This window comes from Salvelinus sp. IW2-2015, linkage group LG4q.1:29, assembly GCF_002910315.2.
Source record: "Salvelinus sp. IW2-2015 linkage group LG4q.1:29, ASM291031v2, whole genome shotgun sequence".
NCBI lineage: Eukaryota > Metazoa > Chordata > Actinopteri > Salmoniformes > Salmonidae > Salvelinus > Salvelinus sp. IW2-2015.
The window spans coordinates 81,763,191-81,790,540 of record NC_036842.1 but is presented as its reverse complement, the minus strand read 5'-3'; the positions used below and the strand labels follow the sequence as shown (position 1 = coordinate 81,790,540).

At 45.4% G+C, this 27,350-nt stretch overlaps 1 protein-coding gene across 3 annotated transcripts in view; it reads right to left on the bottom strand.

Annotated features, from left to right (window-relative positions):
• Window positions 1-926: 926 nt before the first annotated feature.
• LOC111962626 (FERRY endosomal RAB5 effector complex subunit 3-like) overlaps window positions 927-27,350 on the bottom strand; it is a 32,877-nt gene continuing 6,453 nt past the window's right edge. For all 3 annotated transcript variants that reach the window (XM_070443163.1, XM_070443164.1, XM_070443166.1), the window contains 13 exons: window positions 26,144-26,329; window positions 25,865-26,010; window positions 15,493-15,674; window positions 15,267-15,366; window positions 15,024-15,152; window positions 9,146-9,245; window positions 8,748-8,945; window positions 8,298-8,423; window positions 7,203-7,277; window positions 6,800-7,002; window positions 3,785-3,842; window positions 3,627-3,694; window positions 927-2,214 (listed from right to left, as the gene is read on the bottom strand). In XM_070443163.1, the coding sequence (XP_070299264.1) occupies window positions 2,122-2,214; window positions 3,627-3,694; window positions 3,785-3,842; window positions 6,800-7,002; window positions 7,203-7,277; window positions 8,298-8,423; window positions 8,748-8,945; window positions 9,146-9,245; window positions 15,024-15,152; window positions 15,267-15,366; window positions 15,493-15,674; window positions 25,865-26,010; window positions 26,144-26,321 (1,656 nt within the window). In that variant the 5' untranslated portion in view covers window positions 26,322-26,329 and the 3' untranslated portion in view covers window positions 927-2,121. The remainder of the gene's footprint in view (window positions 2,215-3,626; window positions 3,695-3,784; window positions 3,843-6,799; window positions 7,003-7,202; window positions 7,278-8,297; window positions 8,424-8,747; window positions 8,946-9,145; window positions 9,246-15,023; window positions 15,153-15,266; window positions 15,367-15,492; window positions 15,675-25,864; window positions 26,011-26,143; window positions 26,330-27,350) is intronic.

The following is a 27,350-nucleotide window of genomic DNA, read 5'->3' as shown; positions in this document are numbered from 1 at the left end:
TATAATTGTTTTAGTTTCTTATAGTTTATATGCATGACCATCATAAGCTTGTGTCAAGCATCCACATGGGCAAAAGTACCAGAACACCAAATACTGTTGTTGGCTTCTCTGAGCCAATAGAGGAGTCTCTTCTGGAGACACGATGTATTGTGCTATTCAGAGGGGTTAAAACTTCACTGAGTAGCTCATGTCTGTGTAGTAATTCAATAGGAATAACATTGTATTAACACATTGTTGAATGATCGTTATTCAACTTGTACTAACAATAACCCCTAAACTCAATTTCTACACAATAACAAAGCAATTATTAAATTGTTTTACTAAAGATATAAGCTCAAGATACAGTACAAGTTCATTCTCAGAGGAGTTAAATATGAACCCTGCTTGGTAGAGAAGAAGCCCCACTTTCCCATTGCTGAGAGGAATCATGTCTTCGGAAACAATTATTTGCAGCTTTGATTGAATAGGGCCATGTACTGTAGGTTTCACTGTTGTGTGTACCTGAACCCAGGAACCTGATCAGCCAATCAGCCCCCTAGGGGGTCAGCTGCTCCAGGGATTTGCTGTCCTCATCAAAGGACGTGTGTGTGTGTGTGTGTGTGTGTGTTGCTCTGACGGCCAGGCTGCCTTGCTGCACACAACACTAGGGAGGAGGGACAGGCACGGGGTCCGGCCGGGGAATGATGCTGCTGAGTCGGCACCATGGTCCCTCTGCCCCAGGGAACCCAATACTTAAGGCCACCAAGACCAATGCCAAGAGTGCCAGGCATTCAGTGACACATTTCCGTAGGGTTTTGCGGGTTCTCACCACTGCAGTACGGTATAAACAGTACAGCAGGTTTTAACACGACACCGACTTGGGAGCTCTGAGGAGAATGGCCACAGCCATCTGTTTTTCACTTGAAAGAAGACACTTTTGATGGTGCACTTGATCTGTTTAATCATCTTAATACTATTGCTGTTCATCATAGCAGGGAAACCTCTGACAAGCATAAATTATTTCATCCAACTAAAATGACTTAATTCAAACAGACATGGAAGAATGTAATTACCATGTCATATTAGCTTCAGGTAGATTAGCCGATCGTGGACTACTCATAAACAGTAAATTAAATTGTGCACAAACTGAAATATGGAGTTTGTTTACAGGCCCAGTAAGGCCCAGTTACAGGCCCAGTTTACAGGCCTGTAAACGAACAAAAAAACAAACAAATGTAAAATCTGAAACATTATTTCACAGAGAGAAGATTCAGGATAGATTCACATTGACCAGTAATAAGTTTAAACACTTTTAACATACATTTCGACTAAAAACATATAGTAAAGATATGTGTATAAACAGTACATTATGATCAGTGTACAGTGTGTTGTGATCAGTCAATTGGAATGCCACATCAAAAATAAGTTGAGAAGTGCTGAAAAACATTCAAGGGTATGGGCTATAGAGGTTAGGCTACAACAACATAAGAAACAAACTTTCTGTGTCTCATAGTAAATGTTTAAATCAATGTTTTGGCACGGAGTAGATTAAACATCATCTATCAGAGTGCTTCTTTATCTCTGAGAACAGTGCCCTCTGCTGTTACTGGGGTGGAGTGAGATGATGACAAAGTTCTCACTATAATTCACTGCAATGCAGTATACACACAAACACACACACACACACACACACAACACCTGCATAATGCGTGCCTCGGCAACAACACAATCCATCTTTTTTGGGAAGATGGCGCCAAGATGATGCCAATTATGCAGGGATGGCTAAATCAATTGACAGTCATCCATCACACTAACCTCTGTAAAATGCAACTATTTAAATATGTTAGAGGGAACTACATTTTTAAAACTCTTGAGGCACCTCTCTATATTGTAAAATCATTGCAATTCAAAAGCACTGAATCTCATACTTTTGACTGGAGTGCTTTAACAATCTGAGAGTACAGTCACTCCTTTGGTTAGTTTATTTTCATGATGGTAGACTCAACTGTGACTTAACCACAGACTGCAAGACTAAAATGCTAATTGCTATAGCATGATGAGGAAGAGGCCATAGAATCTGTCTGTTAAAAACAGCATGGTGTTGACAGTTGCCAGGCCGCCGTGATTGGCCCTGTGTCTCCGTCAGCGTTTGGAGGTGAGCGTGAGGGTGGACGAGACACGGAAGATCTGAGGCAGCATGTTGCTCAACTGGTAGAACATCTCCTCAGAGATACTCTGTCAATAAAACACAGACAAAGTAGATATCAATGTTTAATGCACATTGGAACGGATAAACACATGGAACGGCCGCTTTCCAAGATAGAGTAGCCTACACAGACACAAACTCCTAACATGCAAGACATCTATTAGGGGGAAATTCTTAACATTCAAATTCACAACATACATTGTTTTGCTTGTACAACAGTAAGTGACGACCACCTAAGCAGGGACCTTTAGCTCAATGTCCCATTTCCCTTGGGATCAGTCAAGATGCTGAAATGATGCGCTCTCTGACAGCTGTCCCTTTAATAGGTAGCATGGCCTTCAAGTAAGCATTTTAAGTATTAATGTCTCCCCCCACAACTCGTCTACTACTCGTGTATTTAGACCTACGTGTCTGTTTGAGGTGTACAACACAAAGCTGTTTTAGAGGTGCTATTTTGAATGGTGTTGGAGCGTAAGGCTGGCAGCCGTAAATGCTGTTAGGGGCCTTTGATGGTGGTTTAACCCGAGACTGTCAACATATAATCATACTATAGGTGACCCTCTCTACAGGGACACAATCTCACCCATGCCTGTAACCAAAGACTTGTATAACTAACCTGTAACAGAGCCACATTAATGAAGGGGGATGCTTCTATTGAGAAATAAGAGTGCTCCAGAATATCATTTCTCGTGAGATGTAGACGAGTAGACGGCCAGTACGTTGCTTTTAAACTTTACTGAACTATTAACAGAATATATTTACAAAATAATACATATAGGAGCAGTCAGCATATTATTATTTGACCTAAACAATGTATTATTATTATAATTAATATCATAACATTTTCATCACATAGTGACACTATAGACTGAGACCAAGGTACATATGTTTCATGTTGAGCTTCCGGGAATCTTTTTTTTGTGATGGTAAATTGAATGTAGGTACACTGTGTACACTCCGAAGTGTATTTGGAGAGTACACAAGAACAGCTGTGCCTTTGTGAGACATACTGTACAGGGGTACTATTGTTGGATGCTGAATGGCTGGGACAAGCAATAGCTCCAACTCCAAAGTGTGTTTAACTTCCTGTTCGAATCTTCTCAAGTACTTGTTATTGCTTCAAATAGGGTTCATTCTGGGGCTTCACTAAATCACATTTGGCAGGCAACACTTAATCAACCTATAATACTAGTTATATGAGTGGTGTCAAAGACTAATCAGCCCTGAATAGTGAATACTGACTGAATGCTTTGGTGTTGTTTTCTGAGTCCTTGTCAGAGACATCTAACCTGTCTGGGTGTGTACATTCAACTGTAATGATACAGTTCTAAACCTAAATAATGTCGCTAAAAGTATATATTCCGCAATACAATGCATGCTATGTGTGAGTCAATGAGGTTCTGACCAGATCAGCAGCAGCCAGTCAGACCTGTTTTCTTACCTGTGGAACTAGAAACTGGACTGTCCGTGAGATCCCTCCATCCCACGATGCCATCTCCATCATGAAACCTGCAGAGGGAAACATCTTAAGTTAGGACTGAGAGGTCTCAGAGGTAACACAAGAGGGGAAGATGACACTGGTACATCTTACTGTCTCACCTTTGACACATTTGAAGACCAGCTCAGCCCGCCTCAGGCACCATGGGATAGTCATCTCCTGCAGGGGAGAGAATAAAAGGAGTCAGTCGGGCCACAGGATGGTGGAACATGATGAACCTTCTATCCTCTGTCATCCCCTCACTGTTCCCTTCTCTTCTGCCTGCCTGACATTGTCAAAAAACCGCTTTTCATAGAGAATAAAAGTAATGTTCCTTGAAAGACATCTGTGGGTGTACAGCTCATTGCCTTCTATGGTTCCTTTGACCAACTATGCTGGTGATTATGCTACTGTATATATGCCTGAGTTGGGCAAAAGTACAATCCATCAGTTGGAAAAAGCACTGGAAAAGAAGACTCCAGACAGAAATGCTTTTAAGTTATAAAAAGAGACAGATAATTAAGATTCTTTGGTTCCTGCAACTTAGGAAGCGAGAACACCACACAGAGTACATTTGTGAGCGAGCTCCTGCTTTGACTTGAGAGAAGACGTTTCATCAGGCATGTTGTGGCATGATAAGGACAGAGCCCTCTCTAGACTGCAGTGAGGAGGTCTACTCTACATCAGGCAGCAGCTTGTTGAGTAATGGTTGTTTTTCAATTCTGGGTGCCTCCATGTGGACTCAGGAGTGCTGCTGTCTATCAATGCTACCGCTGTCCCCCCACCCTGTGTGTACTGTGCGCTGTATACTCAGAGTTTGAGTAAACACAACAGTTCAAGACTCTCCACGTTTCCCTCCTCTACTCCGTAATGGAGAAAATGCTAAGAGCACTGCTGAGGTTGGGTTGTACTGAATTAACAAGTAGAGAGATGTGGAGGAGGAGGTCATTAAGGGACACAGTATCAAAGGCTTGTGAATGTGCCATGGGACAGGGTAGGAACATGTCAGAACGACACTGGGGATGAGGACAACAGACTGACGCACACACCACTGTTTAACTGAAGGGCAGGAGGGGCACATTGGCACTCAAAGACAAATCAGTTCCTAAGGCCGGAAATAGGACACATTCATTACTCCTCCTCTCCTTATTCGTCAGTCCATTTTTCATCCATTTCTCCTTCCTCTACTAATCATCTAACCATGGAATGAGGAGTGGTCAGTTCAGTTCACTGGGTTTACTCACAAAACAACTGTGAATCATACACCATAAAGTTAAATATAAAATTGGGTGATTCAATAATTTCTCATAATTCAGGCTACATTGATATTTATTTTTAGAGCTTGTGATAACATTGACTGTACAGTTAGATAATAAGTAATAAAATCTTTTCACACACCCATTTTCTTCTACAAAACATCACCATTGCCAAAACCATGACTGAAAATGATGTTGTATGATGCAAGGAGCCACTTCATAAAATACATTCATTATTATCACTGGTATTGACAATGAAACTCTCCTGGTCTCTGATCCCGTGCATTATATCTCCTGCCCGTTGTGGCCTTGAGCAAGGCACTTAACCCCCAACAAGGTAAAATACTGCATTTATAGGTTACTGTATAAAACACGTGGTCCGTCAACCCTCCATCCAAAGAGCTACTGGGTATGCAGGCTTTTGATACAACCCTGCGCAAACACACCAGTCAACTTATCAAGGTCCTGTTGAGCAGCTGATTTTTCTTTACAATGTGGTGTGTTCATGCAGGGCTGGAGCAAAATCCTGCACACCCAGTAGTTCTCCTGGAGGATGGTTGGCCACCCTGCAACATTACAATTACAACCAATGAAACAGTGCTCAAATGGCTAAGATGGGCAAGGTAGCTAACAAAGACAACAAAGACAAGGCAAAAATATTCCGTGTTCAGGGGAGATCTTGACAGCATAGGAGTTACTTGTCAATTAGGCTATTCTAAGAATATTTTTTTACTTTGTCAGAATTACCTGACCAGTATTGAGTAGAGGGGAATCCTAGCTTTCCAACGGTGTCAGAATTATTTCTCAACAGCCAATTTTGAGTGTTTGAGTGACAGTTTTATAACCGGAGTATGCAGCATTTGCACACCCGTATCAGCTGCGTGTCGGTCACTGGCGGTTATACTTTGCCGGTGGAAAGTTATTTTAGGACATTGGACATGACAATGACATTAATACATACTAATAGCTAAATAGTTAACTAGCGATTCAAAACATAGTGTAGTTTGGCTGGTTATCTAGTTTTACCTGCTGCGCAATGTCTCTCTCTCTCTCCTCTGGAAATGGCCCACTGGAACACATGCAGGTGATGCACACACCATGACTTTTCCAGGATTTTCATTGCTGACCAAAAATGTGCTATAACTGGGCAAATAAGTCACTAGCTAGCAATTAATATCAACAAATGTGCACACTGTGCGGCAGGTAGCCTGGCGGGTAGGAGCGTTGGGCCAATAACTGAAAGGTTGCTGAATCGAATCCCCAAGCTGACAAGGTAAAAATCTGTCGTTCTGCCGCTGAGCAAGGCAGTTAACATAATGTTCCCTGGGCGCCGATGATGTGGATGTCGATTAAGGCAGCCCCCCACACCTCTCTGAAGACACATTTCAGTTGAATGCATTCAGTTTTACAACTGACTAGGTATCCCCCTTTCGCTTTCCATTACCTCAAAAACACATCTCGCGACTGCATGATTGAAAGACCGATCATGCCTGTCAAAGCAAGCCTCCAATAATTATACTCCAATGCGCTCTGCAGAGATTGGCAGGACAGTGCGCAACACATCGCAGGAGACTTTGATCAAATTCTGATAAGAGTAGCCTAATTGTTTGATATTTAGATTTTTTTGTCCATTCAGACAACTTAAACCTATAATCTGCTTGTCCGACAATTTGTTTTACTTGCTCCGGGCAAGCGGAGAAGCATTAATGTCGAGCCCTGAACCAATTACACATACAGTATAGCATATGTATAACTAACGGTCATCTCTCACCTGTAACTAATGTACTATGTTGTACATGCATTATGAATCTGACTTCTGGGACCTCGAGGTATATATATTACCTTCTGCTTTTACACATATAACATAAGGCTCTCTCTCACCTCTGACATGTCGTGGACCAGTAGCAGAGGGATGGTGATGGTGGTGACATCATGCGTGCAGCAGACCTTGAGGATGTTGCGCAGGCCCATGATGGCAGGTTCCCGGGCCGTAATGTTACCTGAGCGCACGTTGTCATCCACACACAGGTGGAACACGATGTGGACCTCAGACAGGTTGGAGTGGCGGGAGATGTAGAATTCACCTGGAGAGGATGATATAAGAAGATAAGGTTAGAAATGACTTAGCCTATTTCTAAAAAGGTTGGTTTCATTTAGGAGTGAATCCTTTCTTCCACTTAAGCCAAATGTTCACCTAGTCTCCCATTGACATCAATGCACAACGTTAGGATTTGCCCCTTAAAGATTTAGGCCAAGATAAAACCACATATTCAGTCGACTTTACCTGGTAAGATATTGGAAGAATTCTTTTCCACATTTTGGTTCTTATCTTCACAACTACTTCCATTCCTAGGAACCTCTGTCAATGGGAAAACAAGAGACGACTTCAGCATTTCCTGTATGGAAAACTAGTGCAAAGATAACCTTTCAGGAAATAGATGACAATAGCAACAACAGAGGTCATAGGTCCATCCGTATAAAGCCTGATAGCTAGGAGGAATGTTTCTATACTCAGCTTTCTGATATCTCTCCACTTAAACAACCATTCAATGGGGATGCATTGTGATAAGGATCTTGACTGAGGTTTCCGACAACACACGTTGGCGATGATGTCAAAAAAGTATTGTCCCTTCCGTCCTGACATAATCCCCAACAACTATTTATATCCAACATGCCACTGACTTTGCCCTTGCTCGAACGTTGAACAAACATTACTTTACTGGGCCAGCAGGATCTTTAACATTGTTCTAAATGTACCTTACATACTTATATACTTCCCCAGACTCTGACTTGAATTACATGATGATTGAGATGAGTGTTCTCTGTAAGAGGACTGGATAGACAGTGATGATGTAACTATGAAATACAGGTAACTGCCAAAATTAAGGAAACACTTGAGTAAATCAAACACCAAATTATGGAATTTCTCGTGGAAGAAGGGTGTCGCATCCCTCTAATAGAGTTACAGACACTTGTAGAATCTATGCTAAGGTGCATTGAAGCTGTTCTGGTGGCTCAACGCCCTACTACTATTAAGACATGATGTTGTGTGTAACCTTTATTTTGGCAGTTACCTGTATTTCATAGTTACATCATCACTGTCTATCCAGTCCTCTTACAGAGAACACTCATCTCAATCATCATGTAATTCAAGTCAGAGTCTGGGGAAGAAATACAAGTGAATTAACGCATCTTTGTTCAGACTTTTTCACTGTGATACCACAAGGCCATATTTTCAAGTTATATAGAGAATGGCTGGAAAATTGGCAGTTTCTCATTGCAGCTATTGGATATACACAGTATAATGATTAAAAACACTCTCAGAAGTATGATTGACTGTTCGCCAGTGGTGTGCTGCTGGTGTGTGTGACTGACTCACCAGGCTGGTCTTTGTGCTTGCTGGTCTGAGACCGGGCATAAAGCACCACTTGCTGGACAACCTCCAGCTGCTCCTCCAGCCGAGGGAAGTGAAAGTCTGTACACTCTTTAGATACTGTGGCAAAGTCTGGGGAAAACGTATAAACACATGATGACGAGGATTCATTACATTGATTCATTATAATCTCACAATGGTTAGGGAGGTTTTGGGGTTGGAGCATGTTTTTACTGTGACAAAACCTTTGAGCTATTGTCATGCTAAAATGCTAAATCATGCTAAAACATCTAACTCACTGGTGCCATAAAGCCAAAGAAAAACACCTTCAAATGTGGTCATGGCAATAAGAAAGATTTAATTTATTCAGATTAAAAATGTGTTTCATCCTCTCACTTAACTAAGAGGGTCTAACAGTGTGGTCCCCCTGCTTTATGTTGGCCCCTGACCTCTCACCTCTCTTGATGCCACTGTAGGAGTTGACCCTGTTGTCCACCAGCAATACCAGGCCACACAGTGACGAGGAGTAGAGCGACAGAGCCGTCTGCAGCCGCCGCAGCTTGGTCCCTCTGCTGCCATGGCGACGGTGCTTACAGAAGTCCAGTACGTCCGCCCGCACCAGTCGCAGGTTGTGCATTGTCTTCAGCTGTGCACCTGGACAACACCACAGCAACAACACCGTCAAAATACATACGGAAACAAACACAAAAATATATAATGTACAGGATGTCTTTACATTTTACGATGTCAGGAAATTCAATGTAAATTAATTAGCTGTCATCAAGGTTTATTTTTATCATGGGCTTGTTGGACCAGGCAGCAGTGTTTCCATGGGGACACAGACAGTATAGTACCTAAGTGGATGGTAAAGCTCTCCTCCAGCTGTCGCTGCTCCTCATACACCCTGGCCCCAGGCTCAGACTCCTCTGTCAGCTGGCTCGGCTGCACCTTGATCTCCTCACTGACAAACACAACATCACTGTCATGTTTTGTCATTGATTATCATGTCTTGTCCCTGTGCTTCCCTCTGCTGGTCTTATTAGGTTCTTTCTCTTTCTCTCTCTCTCCCTCCCTCTCTCCCTCTCCCGCTCTCTTCTCTCTATCGTTCCGTTCCTGCTCCCAGCTGTTTCTCATTCTCCTAACGACCTCATTTACTCTTTCACACCTGTCCCTATTTTGCCCTCTGATTAGAGTCCCTATTTCTCCCTCTGTTTTCCGCTTCTGTCCTTGTCGGATTCTTGTTTGATGTTTGCTGTTCCTGTTGTCCTTGTTCCGCCCTGTCGTGTTCTTTGCCTTCTTCAGATGCTGCGTGTGAGCAGGTGTCTAGGTCAGCTACGGCCAGTGCCTTCCTGAAGCGACCTGCAGTCTGTGGTCGCGTCTCCAGTCGTTCCTCTCTTTTGACGAGAGGATTTCAGTTTCCTGTTTTGGATTTCCAGGGAATCATTATTTGTTTTATACTGGAATAAAGACTCTGTTACTATTACGTCGCTTTTGGGTCCTCATTCACCAGCAGAACAGAAGAATCCGACCATGATGGCCAGCGACTATGGATTCTCTCAACACTGCCGTCGAGTTCCAGGGAGCAATGCTCGGCAGACACGAGCAGGAATTGTTTGCTGCTCGTCATGCCGTTGAGACCCTGGCCGCTCAGGTCTCCGATCTCTCTGGACAGTTTCAGAGTCTTCGTCTCGTGCCACCAGCTACTTCCTGGTCTTCCGAGTCTCCGGAACCTAGGGTTAATAACCCACCATGTTACTCTGGGCAGCCCACTGAGTGTCGCTCTTTTCTCACCCAGTGTGATATTGTGTTCTCTCTCCAGCCCAACACGTACTCTAGTGAGAGAGCTCGGATCGCTTACGTCATATCACTCCTTACTGGTCGGGCCCGGGAGTGGGGCACAGCTATTGGGAGGCAGGGCTGAGTGTTCTAACGATTATCAGAACTTTAAAGAGGAGATGATCGGGTTTTTGATCGTTCTGTTTTTGGGAAGGAGGCTTCCAGGGCCCGGCTTCCCTATGTCAAGGTGATCGATCCATAACGGATTACTCTATAGAGTTTCGCACTCTTGCTGCATCCAGTGACTGGAACGAGCCGGCGTTGCTCGCTCGTTTTCTGGAGGGACTCCACGCTGAGGTTAAGGATGAGATTCTCCCCGGGAGGTTCCTTCCAGCGTGGACTCTTTGATTGCACTCGCCATCCCATAGACGACGGGTAGATCTTCGTCACCGAGCTCGTGGAAGAGAGCTCGCGTTAACGGTGTTTCCCTCTCCGCATCTCAACCATCTCCTCCCACCGGCTCAGAGACTGAGCCATGCAGCTGGGAGGTATTCGCATCTCGACTAAGGAGAGGGAACGGAGAATCACCAACCGCCTTTGCCTCTATTGCGGTTCTGCTGGACATTTTGTCATGTTGTCCAGTAAAAGCCAGAGCTCATCAGTAAGCGGAGGGCTACTGGTGAGCGCTACTACTCAGGTTCCTCCATCAAGATCCTGTACTACCTTGTCGGTCCATCTCACGCTGGACGGTTCGGCTGCTTCCTGCAGTGCCTTGTAGACTCTGGGGCTGAGGGTTGTTTTATGGCGAAGCATGGGCTCGGAGACATGACATTCCTCTCAGACAGTTAGGGAAGCCACGCCCATGTTCGCTTAGATGGTAGTCTTCTCCCCAGTATCAAGATGTGAGACACTACCTTTAACCTCACTGTATCTGGTAACCACAGTGAGCCATTTCCTTTTTGATTTTTCGTTCACCTTTTACACCTGTTGTTTTGGGTCATCCCTGGCTAGTATGTCATAATCCTTCTATTAATTGGTCTAGTAATTCTATTCTATCCTGGAACGTTTCTTGTCATGTGAAGTGTTTTAATGTCTGCTATCCCTCCTGTGTCTTCTGTCCCTCTACTCAGGAGGAACCTGGTGATTTGACAGGAGTGCCGGAGGAATATCATGATCTGCGCACGGTCTTCAGTCGGTCCAGAGCCAGCTCCCTTCCTCCTCACCGGTCGTATGATTGTTGTATTGATCTCCTTCCGGGGACCACTCCCCTCGGGGTAGACTATACTCTCTGTCGGCTCCCGAACGTAAGGCTCTCGAGATTATCTGTCTGTTTCTCTCGACGCCGGTACCGTGGTGCCTTCTTCCTCTCCCCGCGGAGCGGGATTTTTTTTGTTAAGAAGAAGAACGGTACTCTGCGCCCTGCGTGGATTATCGAGGGCTGAATGACATAACGGTTAAGAATCGTTATCCGCTTCCCCTTATGTCGTCAGCCTTCGAGATTTTTGCAGGGAGCCAGGTTCTTTACTAGTTGGACCTTCGTAACGCTTACCATCTCGTACGCATCAGAGAGGGGGACGAGTGGAAGACGGCGTTTAACACTCCGTTAGGGCATTTTGAATACCGGTTCTGCCGTTCGGTCTCGCTAATGCTCCAGCTGTCTTTCAGGCATTAGTTAATGATGTACTGAGAGACATGCTGAACATTTTTGTTTTCGTTTACCTTGACGATATCCTGATTTTTTCACCGTCACTCGAGATTCATGTTCAGCACGTTCGACGTGTACTCCAGCGCCTTTAGAGAATTGTCTCTACGTGAAGGCTGAGAAGTGCGCCTTTCATGTCTCCTCTGTCACTTTTCTCGGTTTCTGTTATTTCCGCTGAAGGCATTCAGATGGATCCCGCTAAGGTCCAGGCTGTCAGCGATTGGCCCGTTCCTAAGTCACGTGTCGAGTTGCAGCGCTTCTCGGTTTCGCTAATTTCTATCGGCGTTTCATTCGTAATTTCGGTCAAGTGGCTGCCCCTCTCACAGCTCTGACTTCTGTCAAGACTTGCTTTAAGTGGTCCGGTTCCGCCAGGGAGCTTTTGATCTCCTCAAGAAGCGTTTTACATCCGCCCCTATCCTTGTTACTCCTGACGTCACTAAACAATTCATTGTCGAGGTTGACGCTTCAGAGGTGGGCGTGGGAGCCATTCTGTCTCAGCGCTTCCAGTCTGACGATAAGGTCCATCCTTGCGCTTACTTTTCTCATCGCCTGTCGCCATCGGAACGCAACTATGATGTGGGTAACTGCGAACTGCTCGCCATCCGCTTAGCCATAGGCGAATGGCGACAGTGGTTGGAGGGGGCGACCGTCCCTTTTGTCGTTTGGACTGACCATAAGAACCTTGAGTACATCCGTTCGGCCAAACGACTTAATGCACGTCAAGCTCGTTGGGCGTTGTTTTTTGCTCGTTTCGAGTTCGTGATTTCCTATCGTCCGGAAATAAGAACACCAAGCCTGATGCCTTATCCGTCTCTTTAGTTCTTCTGTGGCTTCTACCGACCCCGAGGGGATTCTCCCTGAAGGGCGTGTTGTCGGGTTGACTGTCGGGGAATTGAGAGACAGGTAAAGCAAGCACTCACTCACACTGCGTCGCCGGCGCCTTTCCTAGTAACCTTCTGTTCGTTCCTGTCTCTACTCGTCTGGCTGTTCTTCAGTGGGCTCACTCTGCCAAGTTAGCTGGCCACCCCGGCGTTCGGGGTACGCTTGCTTCTATTCGCCAGCGGTTTTGGTGGCCTACTCAGGAGCGGGACACGCGCCGTTTCGTGGCTGCTTGTTCGGACTGCGCGCAGACTAAGTCGGGTAACTCTCCTCCTGCCGGTCGTCTCAGACCGCTTCCCATTCCTTCTCGACCATGGTCTCACATCGCCTTAGACTTTATTACCGGTCTGCCTTCGTCTGCGGGGAACACTGTGATTCTTACGGTTATCGATAGGTTCTCTAAGGCGCACATTTCATTCCCCTCGCTAAGCTTCCTTCCGCTAAGGAGACGGCACAAATCATCATTGAGAATGTGTTCAGAATTCATGGCCTCCCGTTAGACGCCGTTTCAGACAGAGGTCCGCAATTCACGTCACAGTTTTGGAGGGAGTTCTGTCGTTTGATTGGTGCTTCCGTCAGTCTCTCTTCCGGGTTTCATCCCCAGTCTAACGGTCAAGCAGAAAGGGCAATCAGTCGATTGGTCGCATTTTACGCAGCCTTTCGTTTCGAAACCCTGCGTCTTGGGCAGAACAGCTCCCCTGGGCTGAGTACGCTCACAACTCGCTTCCTTCGTCTGCTACCGGGCTATCCCCGTTTCAGAGTAGTCTTGGCTACCAGCCTCCTCTGTTTTCGTCCCAGCTCGCCGAGTCCAGCGTTCCCTCGCTCAGGCTTTTGTCCAACGTTGTGAGCGCACCTGGAGGAGGGTCAGGTCTGCACTTTGCCGTTACAGGGCGCAGACTGTGAGAGCCGCCAATAAACGTAGGATTAAGAGTCCTAGGTATTGTCGCGGTCAGAGAGTGTGGCTTTCACTCGTAACCTTCCCCTTACGACAGCTTCTCGCAAGTTGACTCCGCGGTTCATTGGTCCGTTCCGTGTCTCTCAGGTCGTCAATCCTGTCGCTGTGCGACTGCTTCTTCCGCGACATCTTCGTCGCGTCCACCCTGTCTTCCATGTCTCTTGTGTCAAGCCTTTTCTTCGCGCTCCGTTCGTCTTCCCTCCCCCCCCGTCCTTGTCGAGGGCGCTCCTATTTACAAGGTACGGAGGATCATGGACATGCGTTCTCGGGGACGTGGTCACCAGTATAGTGGATTGGGAGGGTTACGGTCCTGAGGAGAGGAGTTGGGTTCCATCTCGGGACGTGCTGGACCGTTCGTTGATTGATGATTTCCTTCGTTGCCGCCAGGGTTCCTCCGAGTGCGCCAGGAGGCGCTCGGTGAGTGGGGGGTACTGTCATGTTTTGTCATTGATTATCATGTCTTGTCCTGTGCTTCCCTCTGCTGGTCTTATTAGGTTCTTTCTCTTTCTCTCTCTCTCTCTCCTCCCTCTCTCCCTCTCCGTCTCCTCTCTCTCTATCGTTCCGTCCTGCTCCCAGCTGTTTCTCATTCTCCTAACGACCTCATTTACTCTTTCACACCTGTCCCCTATTTTGCCCTCTGATTAGAGTCCCTATTTCTCCCTCTGTTTCCGCTTCTGTCCTTGTCGGATTCTTGTTTGATGTTTGCTGTTCCTGTGTCCTTGTTCCGCCCTGTCGTGTTCTTTGCCTTCTTCAGATGCTGCGTGTGAGCAGGTGTCTAGGTCAGCTACGGCCAGTGCCTTCCTGAAGCGACCTGCAGTCTGTGGTCGCGTCTCCAGTCGTTCCTCTCTTTTTGACGAGAGGATTTCAGTTTCCTGTTTTGGATTTCCAGGAGAATCATTATTTGTTTTATACTGGAAATAAAGACTCTGTTACTATTACGTCGCTTTTGGGTCCTCATTCACCAGCATAACAATCACACTGTAAAGGATACGTTTCACAAGATGACTAGCCTTGTCCCGATCTGTTTGTGCTGTCTTGCCCACGCCAATGAGCATAGAAGTTGGCAAGACAGCACAAACAGATCTGGAACCAGGGTGGAAGATGAATGGACACAAACCAACCCCAGATGAAGTACATTGGACTGACAAACTACACTGAACATAAAAAATAATTAAGACATATATAGCAACAAAAAAAACATTTATTTGACTATGACTCGTCTATTCATTATCTGATTTAACCAATTTTGCTTCACTGTAAGAAGGTGAAGATTAGTGAGATTTCAAGGAACATCCCATATACATTTCTGTACACATGCATTCACAAGCGCGCACACGCATGCGAACACACACACACACACACACACACACACACACACACACACACACACACAACACACACACACACAACACACACACACAAACTTACTTAATAGTACTTTATTGGGGTTCTGCATGTCCTGGTGCAGTTTGATCACCCACTCCTGATACTCCTGCTTCTGAATATGAGTCACCTGTTTCAGTTCATTGGCCCACTTGTTCTCCAGCACCTGACCAGAGAGAAGAATCACCAATCGTGAATATTCATGACTGTGTAGCTCTGTGCATAGAGCATTGCAATGCTTGTAGCTCAAACGGCCAAACTGACTGGTTCGGTGTCTTACCTGCTGGGCATCGAAGTGTTGAGAGGCAAATGCATTTACATCCTGGTCAGTCAATGTCTTTCCCAGCTCCTGCATGACTTTGTCCATCTCTGCTGCCTGTCTGGGAGTTGAGAAAAACAGAACAATGCTAAACGCATTAGGCATTTGTTATATGAAACTAACTTCAACTACGATAACTTAATTGGCTCCTTTGCAATTGAGGACTTATCTCTATGATCATACCAACCTCTCTTGTAACTTCTTCAGCTCCATGTCTCTCTCACTGATGAGCTCCGAGACACTGACAAAGTAGTTGTGTTCCAGGTTGAGCAGGGTGTCAGAGGCCGGGGAGTGGATGAGCTCGTGGTAAACATCTGCAAAGTCCTCATCCCAGCTGGGCTCCTCAGGACGAGCATGTTCCAGTGTAGTCTAAAGAGTAACAAGCAAAAGAGAATAATGGCATTGAGCTGTGGGAGTAACCTTCTGAGAGCGAAGGAAAATCACAGGAAGACATTGTTCAGTAGATCACAGGACATTGTAGGAAGTGCAGAAGTGAGTGACACAGCACGGTATGAAAGACCCAGGCAACTATTTTGACTGAAAAGCAATAGGTGGTTTTCCTAAACAAACCCAATAGAGGCAAAGCTAAGAGAGCGACCTCATACTTCTGTCATATTTAGAATGTATAGAATAGTATTTAGAGTGTGAACTTCCTTTATTAATACAAGTCTGGGAATCTTTATGCAACAAACATGATAGACATTAAAAGACCTTTGGAGTTCCTTAAAATACACTGGACATTGTCTATGAGTATTTCTGTGCTAGTGCAGTAAAATGTTAATGGTAATCCTGTATGCACCACAGCAGTGAGCCAACAGAGCTTTATAGGAGGGGCAGCCTTCTTTCTTTTTATAAGTGCTTGAGCAAGTGACAGCAGAATTTAAAGTCCAGAGCTTTGAAGTGCATTAAGCAGATGATCTCGTTGACCTTCTTAAAAAACATAATAAGGAAGATATTCTGTTTCAAAGGGATTTTTTCACGAGGAGTCTCCGCTCTTTGATCCATTTAAATTGAAAGCCATAATGTCTATTAATATCTCTCATCAGACCACAGCTGTTTTAATGATATACAATATACCCTTCAGACTGTCAGACAGATGATGCAGGTCTGGAATTGCAACATTCCCTGCAGTGTATAAAATCGATGAGGTACAACTTATCAAAGTCAAACACTACAACTTGGCAACTCCAGGCAACTGTTGGCAAAAAATGTTTAATACATTGTTCCAAACTTAAGGAGCAGTCAACTGTTTGTGACTTACTGACTTCCTGTATCAACATAATGATCTATGACTACAGCTCAGACACTGAAGATAATATCCTCAGGATGCACACTATGCTAACACTTCTCGAGCTCGTCTTTGAGATAATTTGATTTTTCAATAGCATAAGAATACAGGTTGCACTGTATAAATCAAATGTTATTGGTTGCATACACATACTTAGCAGATGTTATTGCGGGTGTAGCAAAATGCATACAGTCATCTACTTCTGTAATTTGAGGTGGACAACATTACATTTACATTTAAGTCATGTAATCCAAGATGGCGTAGCAGTCGGACGTGTGTTTTGTATTGTCCCGTGTAAATAATCGTTTTCCTCGTTTTTTCCGTTTATATTTTAATCTCACTTTCCATCTACGGACTGAATATACTCTCCTGCAACCCCCAACACCCAATGTGGTACGGATCTGCTATTTTTATACTTTAGAACCGGAACCCCCATCAGAAGCTAGCCAGCTAACTAACTACTAGCTAGTTATCAGTTAGTCACTGCTAGTGGTCTTTACCGTTAACTCGGACACCAGCCAGCCTCAGCTTGGTCAATACATTGCAATTCTGCACAGCGCGCATATCAACCCAGAGAATATCGGACTGCTTTTTCTCTACCAAATCTCCAGATTACTACCGCAAGCTCTGGACCTTTACACCGGATCAGATAGCTAGCTGCAATCTGAGTGGCTACTCCTGGCTAACGTCTCGTGTCCGAAGCAAGCAACAGTTAGCCTTGAGCTAGCCTCGAGCTAGGCCAATCTCCGGCTAGCCGAAGAGGTCCTCCGGCTAATTCTTGTGCTACAATACATATTTTGCCAAATTGGCCTGGACCTTTTTTGCCGACAGAGCCCTGCCAATCCATACAAACTGGTCTAAATCAGCTACAAGCTAATTTAGCCATTTTTTGCCGCTGCTAGCAGCTTTTACCTTCTGCACAAGACACCAGCCCTGTTATTAGCCTGGATATTACTCACCAATTTACCAGCATCGGACTGTCTCTCGACAACAACGCCGGATTCCTGCCGTAATCCCTGAGCCACTACTTCTGATCCTCACAGCTAGCTTGCAGCTAGCGCAGCTAGCGCCACTGCCACGAAGCTAGCACCAGTTAGCACAACCAATTCTACAATCACAACCTCTCTTTCGCCATCGCCATCCGCTTGGATTCTCTGTCGACACGACCACGTCTGGTCTGCAGACTAATACCCCACCCGCTGTGCCCTCAACCGGCCTCCGTCTGAGCAGACCCCCCCGTCTGAGCAGACCACCCCCCGGGCTACTAACTTTAAACGCCGCGTGCTAGCTTAGTGGAGGCCTCCCTGCTCCATCTACGGCTGCCCCCTGGACACTATGATCACTTGGCTACATAGCTGATGCCTGCTTGACTGTCCATTAATTCACGGTACTCCACTTCTGTTTTTTGTGTTTTATCTGTCGGCTCTGTGCTTTAACTCAGGATCTGTGTGTAGTGTAATCCGACCCTCTCTGCCTAGTCGTCGCCATTTTTACCTGTTGTTGCTGTTTAGGACTAGCACCCTGTTTATTGCTGCTGTTATCTTACCTGTTGTTTTAGCTAGCTCTCCCAATCAAGACCTGCAATCACTTTATGCCTTATTGTATGTCTCTCTCAAATATCAATATGCCTTGCATACTGTTGTTCAGGCAGTTATCATATCATTGTTTTGGTTGCAATGGACCCCGTAGTTCCACTCTCCGTACCTCTGATACCTCCTTTGTCCCACCCCCACACATGCGGTGGACCTACCCATTGAGACCAGCATGTCCCAGAGATACAACCTCTCTTATCATCACCCAGTGCCTGGGCTTGCCTCCGCTGTACCCGTGCCCCACCATACCCCTGTCTGCACATTATGCCCAGAATCTATTCTACCACGCCCATAAATCTGCTCCTTTTATTCTTTGTTCCCAACGCTCTAGGCGACCAGTTTTGATAGCCTTTAGCCGCACCCTCATCCTACTACTCCTCTGTTCCTCGGGTGATGTGGAGGTAACCCAGGCCCTGCATGTCCCCAGTCACCCTCATTTGTTGACTTCTGTGATCGAAAAAGCCTTGGCCTCATGCATGTCAACATCAGAAGCCTCCTCCCTAAGTTTGCCTTACTCACCGCTTTAGCACACTCTGCCAACCCTGATGTCCTTGCCGGTGTCCGAATCCTGGCTTAGGAAGCCACCAAAAATTCTGGGATTTCCATACCCAACTATAACACTTTCCGTCAAGATAGAACTGCCAAAGGGGGAGGAGTTGCAATCTACTGCAGAGATAGCCTGCAAAGTTCTGTCATACTTCCAGGTCTATGCCCAAACAGTTCGAACTTCTAATTTTAAAAATTAATCTCTCCAGAAATAAGTCTCTCACTGTTGCCGCCTGCTACCGACCCCCTCAGCTCCCAGCTGTGCCCTGGACACCATCTGTGAATTGATCGCTCCCCATCTAGCTTCAGAGTTTGTTCTGTTAGGTGACCTAAACTGGGATATGCTTAACACCCGGCAGTCCTACAATCCAAGCTTGATGCCCTCAATCTCACACAAATCATCAAGGAACCCACCAGGTACAACCCTAAATCCGTAAACATGGGCACCCTAATAGACATTATCCTGACCAACCTGCCCTCCAAATACACCTCTGCTGTCTTCAATCAAGATCTCAGCGATCACTGCCTCATTTGCCTGTATCCGCCACGGGTCCGCGGTCAAACGACACCCCCCTCCATCACTGTCAAACGCTCCCTAAAACACTTCTGCGAGCAGGCCTTTCTAATCGACCTGGCCCGCCCGGGTTACCCTGGAAGGATATTGACATCATCCCGTCAGTTGAGGATGCCTGGTCATTCTTTAAAAGTTACTTCCTCACCATATTAGACAAGCATGCTCCGTTCAAAAAATGCAGAACCAATAACAGATATAGCCCTTGGTTCACTCCAGACCTGACTGCCCTCGACCAGCACAAAAACATCCTGTGGCGAACTGCAATAGCATCGAAGAGCCCCCGCGATATGCAACTGTTCAGGGAAGTCAGGAACCAATACACGCAGTCAGTCAGGAAAGCAAAGGCCAGCTTTTTCAAGCAGAAATTTGCATCCTGTAGCTCTAACTCCAAAAAGTTCTGGGATACTGTAAAGTCCATGGAAAACAAGAGCACCTCCTCCCAGCTGCCCACTGCACTGAGGCTAGGTAACACGTCACCACTGATAAGTCCGTGATAATCGAAAACTTCAACAAACATTTCTCAATGGCTGGCCATGCCTTCCTCCTGGAGACTCCAACCTTGGCCAACAGCCCGCCCCCCCCCCCCGCTGCTACTCGCCAAGCCTCCCCAGCTCCCCAGCTTCTCCTTTACCCATATCCAGATAGCAGATGTTCTGAAAGAGCTGGAAAACCTGGACCATACAAATCAGCTGGGCTTGACAATCTGGACCCCTATTTCTGAAACTGTCCGCCGCCATTGTCGCACCCCCTATTACCAGCCTGTTCAACCTCTTCTTCGTATCATCTGAGATCCCAAGGATTGGAAAGCTGCCGCGGTCATCCCCTCTTCAAAGGGGGAGACACCCTGGACCCAAACTGTTACAGACCTATATCCATCCTGCCCTGCCTATCTAAGGTCTTCGAAAGCCAAGTCAACAAACAGATCACTGACCATCTCGAATCCCACCGTACCTTCTCCGCTGTGCAATCCGGTTTCCGAGCCGGTCACGGGTGCACCTCAGCCACGCTCAAGGTACTAAACGATACATAACGCATCGATAAAAGACATTACTGTGCAGCCGTCTTCATCGACCTGGCCAAGGCTTTCGACTCTGTCAATCACCATATTCTTATCGGCAGACTCAGTAGCCTCGGTTTTTCTATGACTGCCTTGCCTGGTTCACAACTACTTTGCAGACAGATTCAGTGGTGTCAAATCGGAGGGCATGTTGTCCGGTCCTCTGGCAGTCTCTATGGGGTACCACAGGGTTCAATTCTCGGGCCGATCTTTTCTCTGTATACATCAATGATGTTGCTCTTGCTGCGGGCGATTCCCTGATCCACCTCTACGCAGACGACACCATTCTATATACTTCCGGCCCTCCTTGGACACTGTGCTATCTAACCTCCAAACGAGCTTCAATGCCATACAACACTCCTTCCGTGGCCTCCAACTGCTCTTAAACGCTAGTAAAACCAAATGCATGCTTTTCAACCGTTCGCTGCCTGCCCGCACGCCCGACTAGCATCACCCCTGGACGGTTCCGACCTAGAATATGTGGACACCTATAAGTACCTAGGTGTCTGGCTAGACTGCAAACTCTCCTTCCAGACTCATATCAAACATCTCCAATCCAAAATCAAATCAAGAATCGGCTTCTATTCCGCAACAAAGCCTCCTTCACTCACGCCGCCAAACTTACCCTAGTAAAACTGACTATCCTACCGATCCTCGACTTCGGCGATGTCATCTACAAAATAGCTTCCAATACTCTACTCAGCAAACTGGATGCAGTTTATCACAGTGCCATTCGTTTTGTTACTAAGCACCTTATACGACCCACCACTGCGACCTGTATGCCCTAGTCGGCTGGCCCTCGCTACATGTTCGTCGTCAGACCACTGGCTCCAGGTCATCTACAAGGCTATGCTAGGTAAAGTGCCGCCCTTATCTCAGTTCACTGGTCACGATGGCTACACCCACCCGCAGCACGCGCTCCAGCAGGTGTATCTCACTGATCATCCCTAAAGCCAAAACCTCATTTGGACGCCTCCTTCCAGTTCTCTGCTGCCTGCGACTGGAACGAATTGCAAAAATCTCTGAAGTTGGAGACTTTTATCTCCCTCAACAACTTTAAAAATCTGCTATCCGAGCAGCTAACCGATTGCTGCAGCTGTACATAGTCCATCTGTAAACTACCCACCCAATTTACTACTCACCCCCATACTGCTTTTATTTATTTACTTTTCTGCTCTTTTGCACACCAGTATCTCTTCTTGCACATGATCATCTGATGATTTATCACTCCAGTGTTAATCTGCTAAATTGTAATTATTCGATTTATTGCCTACCTCATGCCCTTTGCACACATTGTATATAGATTCTCTTTTTTTTTTCTACCATGTTATTGACTTGTTTATTGTTTACTCCATGTGTAACTCTGTGTTGTCTGTTACCACTGCTATGCTTTATCTTGGCCAGGTCGCAGTTGCAAATGAGAACTTGTTCTCAACTAGCCTACCTGGTTAAATAAAGGTGAAAAAAAATAAAATAAAATAAAAAATGTAGCGGACGCTCTTATCCAGAGCGACTTACAAATTTGGTGCATTCACCTTATATATCCAGTGGAACAACCACTTTACAATAGTGCATCTAACTCTTTTAAGGGGTGTAGAAGGATTACTTTATCCTATCCTAGGTATTCCTTAAAGAGGTGGGGTTTCAGGTGTCTCCGGAAGGTGGTGATTGACTCCGCTGACCTGGCGTCGTGAGGGAGTTTTTCACCATTGGGGTGCCAGAGCAGCGAACAGTTTTGACTGGGCTGAGCGGGAAGAGTAAATGAGTAAATCAGTGGGTGGGGCACTACCAGATAGAAGCGAGGGATGTGGGAGAAGAAGAGAGGGAAGGACAGAAGCAGGGACAAGGGAGGGGTTAGAAGCTTAGGGCAGGATCATCAACTAGATTCAGGCGAGGTCAATTGTTTCTTGAGAGGATGGTCAGGGAGCCACAACTTAATTACAAATAATGTGTAGACTGCAAATTGACTGCAAGAAGCCAAACAGATATAACATTGACTAAAACATAATAATTTCCAACCTTGCTTACATTTGTATATGATCACTATACACTCACCGGACCTGCTGGCTGGTGTGTTTTACGGACATATTCAATCAATCCTTATCCCAGTCTGCTGTTCCACATGCTTCAAAGCGCCACCATTGTTCCTGTTCCCAAGAAAGCTAAGGTAACTGAGCTAAACGACTACCGCCCCGTAGCACTCACTTCCGTCATCATGAAGTGCTTTGAGAGACTAGTCAAGGACCATATCACCTCCACCCTACCTGCACCCTAGACCAGACATGGGCAAACTACGGCCCGCGGGCCACATACGGCCGTTAGGCTTTTTAATCCGGCCCGCCGAACTTGTCCAAATTATAGTAAAAACCTGCTTTTTTTCCCCTTTCCCTGCAATGCCCACGTTTCCCAATAGATGGCGCACTCAAAACACATTGACCGTTGTTGGAGTGGCGCGTATTTCTCTTTATCACTTTATTTTCACCGTTTCACGTACCATTAAGCCCTTCTGGAAAATGAGCGGACCAAAGAGAAGGAAAGTGGACAGCGAATGCCGAGTGTTTAATAAGGAGGGACAACAAAATACTTCTTCACTGAAGTCCGATCAACGGCTGTATGTCTGATATGCCAAGAAGCTGTTGCGGTTTTCAAAGAGTACAATATCAGCCGTCACTTTGCCACGAAGCATGCAAACTAGCTAGCAAGCAGTCAACACAAGAACGGGCGGCTACTGCTCAGAGTTGGCAGCTAATTTACAGAGTCAACAGAACTTTTTTCACCGACAAACTGCAATTCAAGAGTCAAGTACCAAGGCAAGTTATTTGCTGGCATTCAAATTAGCAAAGGCTAGCAAGCCTTTCTCCGAAGGCGAGTTTTTGAAAGAGTGCATGGTAGAGACAGCAGGTCTCTTGTGTCCGGAGAGCAAAGCCAAGTTTGAAAAAATCAGTTTAGCACGCAGGACAGTGACTCGTCTTTTTAATAAGAGCAATGCGCATTTACGCACAGCAGCGGTACAGTAGCTTTATTAACACGCCGCACATCGCTCTTAATTTAAATTTAATTTTCAGCTGCAGGTAGGATATTTAATACAGCCTATGTCTGTGTGCTTGGCAACGATACACGTGTACTGTTTGCGCGTGAAGGCGAGGGCGTCCGTGGCGAGTTTGTAGAGCGCGCGGTCAGGACAATCCATCCATGATTTTGCGGAGTTTAACACAAGTAGATATTATTGAGCTTTAGTATTGTTGTGTAATAATATGTTTTGAATGTTGAAAGTGTTATCCATTTTCAATAAATGTTGATTTCTTTAACTTTGCACCTTCGATTGAAACTTATTAAAAACAGACGCAATCTTGATAAATCCCAGTGCGTATGTTATTTTAATTATTTACATTTCCTCATCCCGGTATCTGCGAAATAGTATGTAAATGCCATATCTTGCATATTCCTTGAGACAAATTTATTAACTGATAAGGGCTATTTTTCACATTTGAAAGACAGTTAATAAATTGGGTTGTAGTGTTCTTACTGTGCTATGAGGTTTGCACACACTACATTTAATGCTTTAGTATATCCGGCCCAAACACTCCCTCCAAATGCTCCTGGCCCGGCCCCTCTGTCAAATTTTAGAACCCATTGTGGCCCGCGAGTCAAAAAGTTTGCCACCCCTGCCCTAGACCCACTCCAATTTGCTTACCGCCCCAATAGGTCCACAGACGACGCAATCGCAACCACACTGCACACTGCCCTAACCCATCTGGACAAGAGGAATACCTATGTGAGAATGCTGTTCATCGACTACAGCTCAGCATTTAACACCATAGTACCCTCCAAACTCGTCATCAAGCTCGAGACCCTGGGTCTCGACCCCGCCCTGTGCAACTGGTACTAGACTTCCTGACGGGCCGCCCCAGGTGGTGAGGTAGGTAACAACATCTCCACCCCGCTGATCCTCAACACTGGGGCCCCACAAGGGTGCGTTCTGAGCCCTCTCCTGTACTCCCTGTTCACCCACGACTGCTTGGCCATGCACGCCTCCAACTCAATCATCAGGTTTGCAGACGACACTACAGTGGTAGGCTTGATTCCAAACAACGACGAGACGGCCTACAGGGAGGAGGTGAGGGCCCTCGGAGTGTGGTGTCAGGAAAATAACCTCACACTCAACGTCAACAAAACAAAGGAGATGATCGTGGACTTCAGGAAACAGCAGAGGAGAGCACCCCCCTATCCCAATCAACGGGACAGTAGTGGAGAGGGTGGTAAGTTTTAAGTTCCTCGGCGTACACATCACGGACAAACTGAATTGGTCCACTAACACAGACAGTGTGGTGAAGAAGGCACAGCAGCGCCGGGCTGTACACCGCTTGGTATGGCAACTGCTCCGCCCACAACCGTAAGGCTCTCCAGAGGGTAGTGAGGTCTGCACAATACCCCACCGGCGGCAAACTACCTGCCTCCAGACACCTACACCACCCGATGCCACAGGAAGGCCATAAAGATCATCAAGGACAACAACCACCCGAGCCACTGCCTGTTCACCCCGCTATCATCCAGAAGGCGAGGTCAGTACAGGTGCATCAAGCAGGGACGAGAGACTGAAAAACAGCTTCTATCTCAAGGCCATCAGACTGTTAAACAGCCACCACTAACATTGAGTGGCTGCTGCCAACATACTGACTCAACTCCATCCACTTTAATAATGTAAAAATTTATGAAAGATGTATCACTAGCCACTTTAAACAATGCCACTTTTATATATGTTTACATACCCTACATTACTCATCTCATATGTATATACTGTACTCGATACCATCTACTGCATCTTGCCTATGCTGTTCTGTACCATCACTCATTCATATATTTTTATGTACATATTCTTCATTCCTTTACACTTGTGTGTATAAGGTAGTTGTTGTGAAATTGTTAAGTTAGATTACTCGTTGGTTATTACTGCATTGTCGGAACTAGAAGCACAAGCATTTCACTACACTCGCATTAACATCTGCTAACCATGTGTATGTGACAAATAAAATTTGATTTGATTTGACAGTTTATTAGGTACAACATCCCGTTCACGAAAATGGATCGCTCCTACAGACAGTGAGTCACGTGGTCGTGGCTTACTATATAAAACAGGCAGACAGGCATTGAGACATTCAGTTACTGTTCGATTGAACGTTAGAATGGGCAAAACGACTGACTTAAGCAACTTTGAACATGGTATGATTGTCGATGCCAGGTGCGCTGGATCCAGTATCTCAAAAACAGGACTTTTCACACACATTGTCTAGGGTTTACCAAGAATGGTGTGACAAATAAAAAACATCCAGTCAGTGGCAGTCCTGTGGGCGAAAACAGCTCGTTGATGAGAGAGGTCTAAGGAGAATGACAAGAATCGTGCAAATAAAATTACCCACGGGCCAAATTCTGCTTTAGGGCCAAAGAAGTTTATATGAAAAAATGCTTGTAAACATGGTCTTTGGTTTTGAGTAATTATTTTACCTCTGAGTAGGCCTTGGCCCATGTGTTTGTAAGCTGGTTGATGTCCACCTCTCCTGTTGTCAGTCTCTGTAGGGCCAACTCTGCTTCTCTGTCATAGTCCTGGATGGTTTCGCTCTCAATAAACGTGGACAGTGTGCTCCTCAGTTCTAAACCAAGATACATCAAAGTATTAGTACCAAAAGGTATGTGTGGATGAATTAAGAGACTGTAAATTGTTGAATATATGAATGTGGTTGGTTTTGAATTTAATTACATTTAGTTTAATGGAAATCTCATTACCATTCTCAACAAAGCAAGGTATTTTGTGCAGCAGCATAAGTCGTCCATGAAGGTCACTGACATTTTCTTGGACAGGGAATTGCAGAGGTACTTTAAGGACACAGTCATTCCTCCCTGCCCTGAACCCAAACACAAACTCCTTCTCAGTGGTGTTCACCTTTCCCTTGTTTTTCTTCATTTTCTCAGCTGAAAGCAGATAGAATAGTGACTACTTGTACAGTAATGTTAATGCAATCGAATCGTTCCATGTCATTTCAGCAAGCCATGACACCAACCATCTCAGATTGTTCTGTAGTTTAATTTAATATCTGACAAATTAAGCTAATTGATTGCACCCAAATTGGCCATTTTAATTTATAGGATTCAGATCATATTCAATAAATATAGTACCCAACATCCGATGTGGATCAAACTTTTTCCTACCAATGAGTAAGACACAAGGAATAAAAATAAAATGTCAAAAGCCATCCACGGAGACCCCACACCCCATGCCAATCCTACCCCAACAACCAGTATACAGTAGAAGTTCTCTATGTTTCACAAGTAGTATGAAGTTGCGGCTTGTAGTATTGCTTCTCCATACCATGTAATGTATTCCCTCAGAATCTGGTGATGTTTTTTTCTCCTGTTCAGAGAAATGTGTAATTTAAGTTGCTTGCATTATATACCATAAAGTAGTGTGAAAGTACTGGGTTTTGCTGTTGCTGCTATACGGACACACTTTTATCCATTTTGCTGGTCTCTTGTGGTTATAAAATCAAATAAAAGTTTATTTGTCACGTGCGCCGAATACAACAGGTGTGTAGACCTTACAGTGAAATGCTTACTTACAGGCTCTAAAAGGTATTAGGTGAACAATAGGTAAGTAAAGAAATAAAAACAACAGTAAAAAGACAGTGAAAAACAGTAGCGAGGCGATATACAGACACCGGTTAGTCAGGCTGATTGAGGTAGTATGTACATGTAGATATGGTTAAAGTGACTATGCATATATGATGAACAGAGAGTAGCAGTAGCGTATAGAGGGGTTGGTGGGTGGCGGGACACAATGCAAATAGTCCGGTTAGCCAATGTGCGGGAGCACTGGTTGGTCGGGCCAATTGAGGTAGTATGTACATATGTACATGAATGCTTAGTTGAAGCGACTGTGCATATATGATAAACAGAGAGTAGCAGCAGCATAATAGAGGGGTTGGGGGGGGGCACA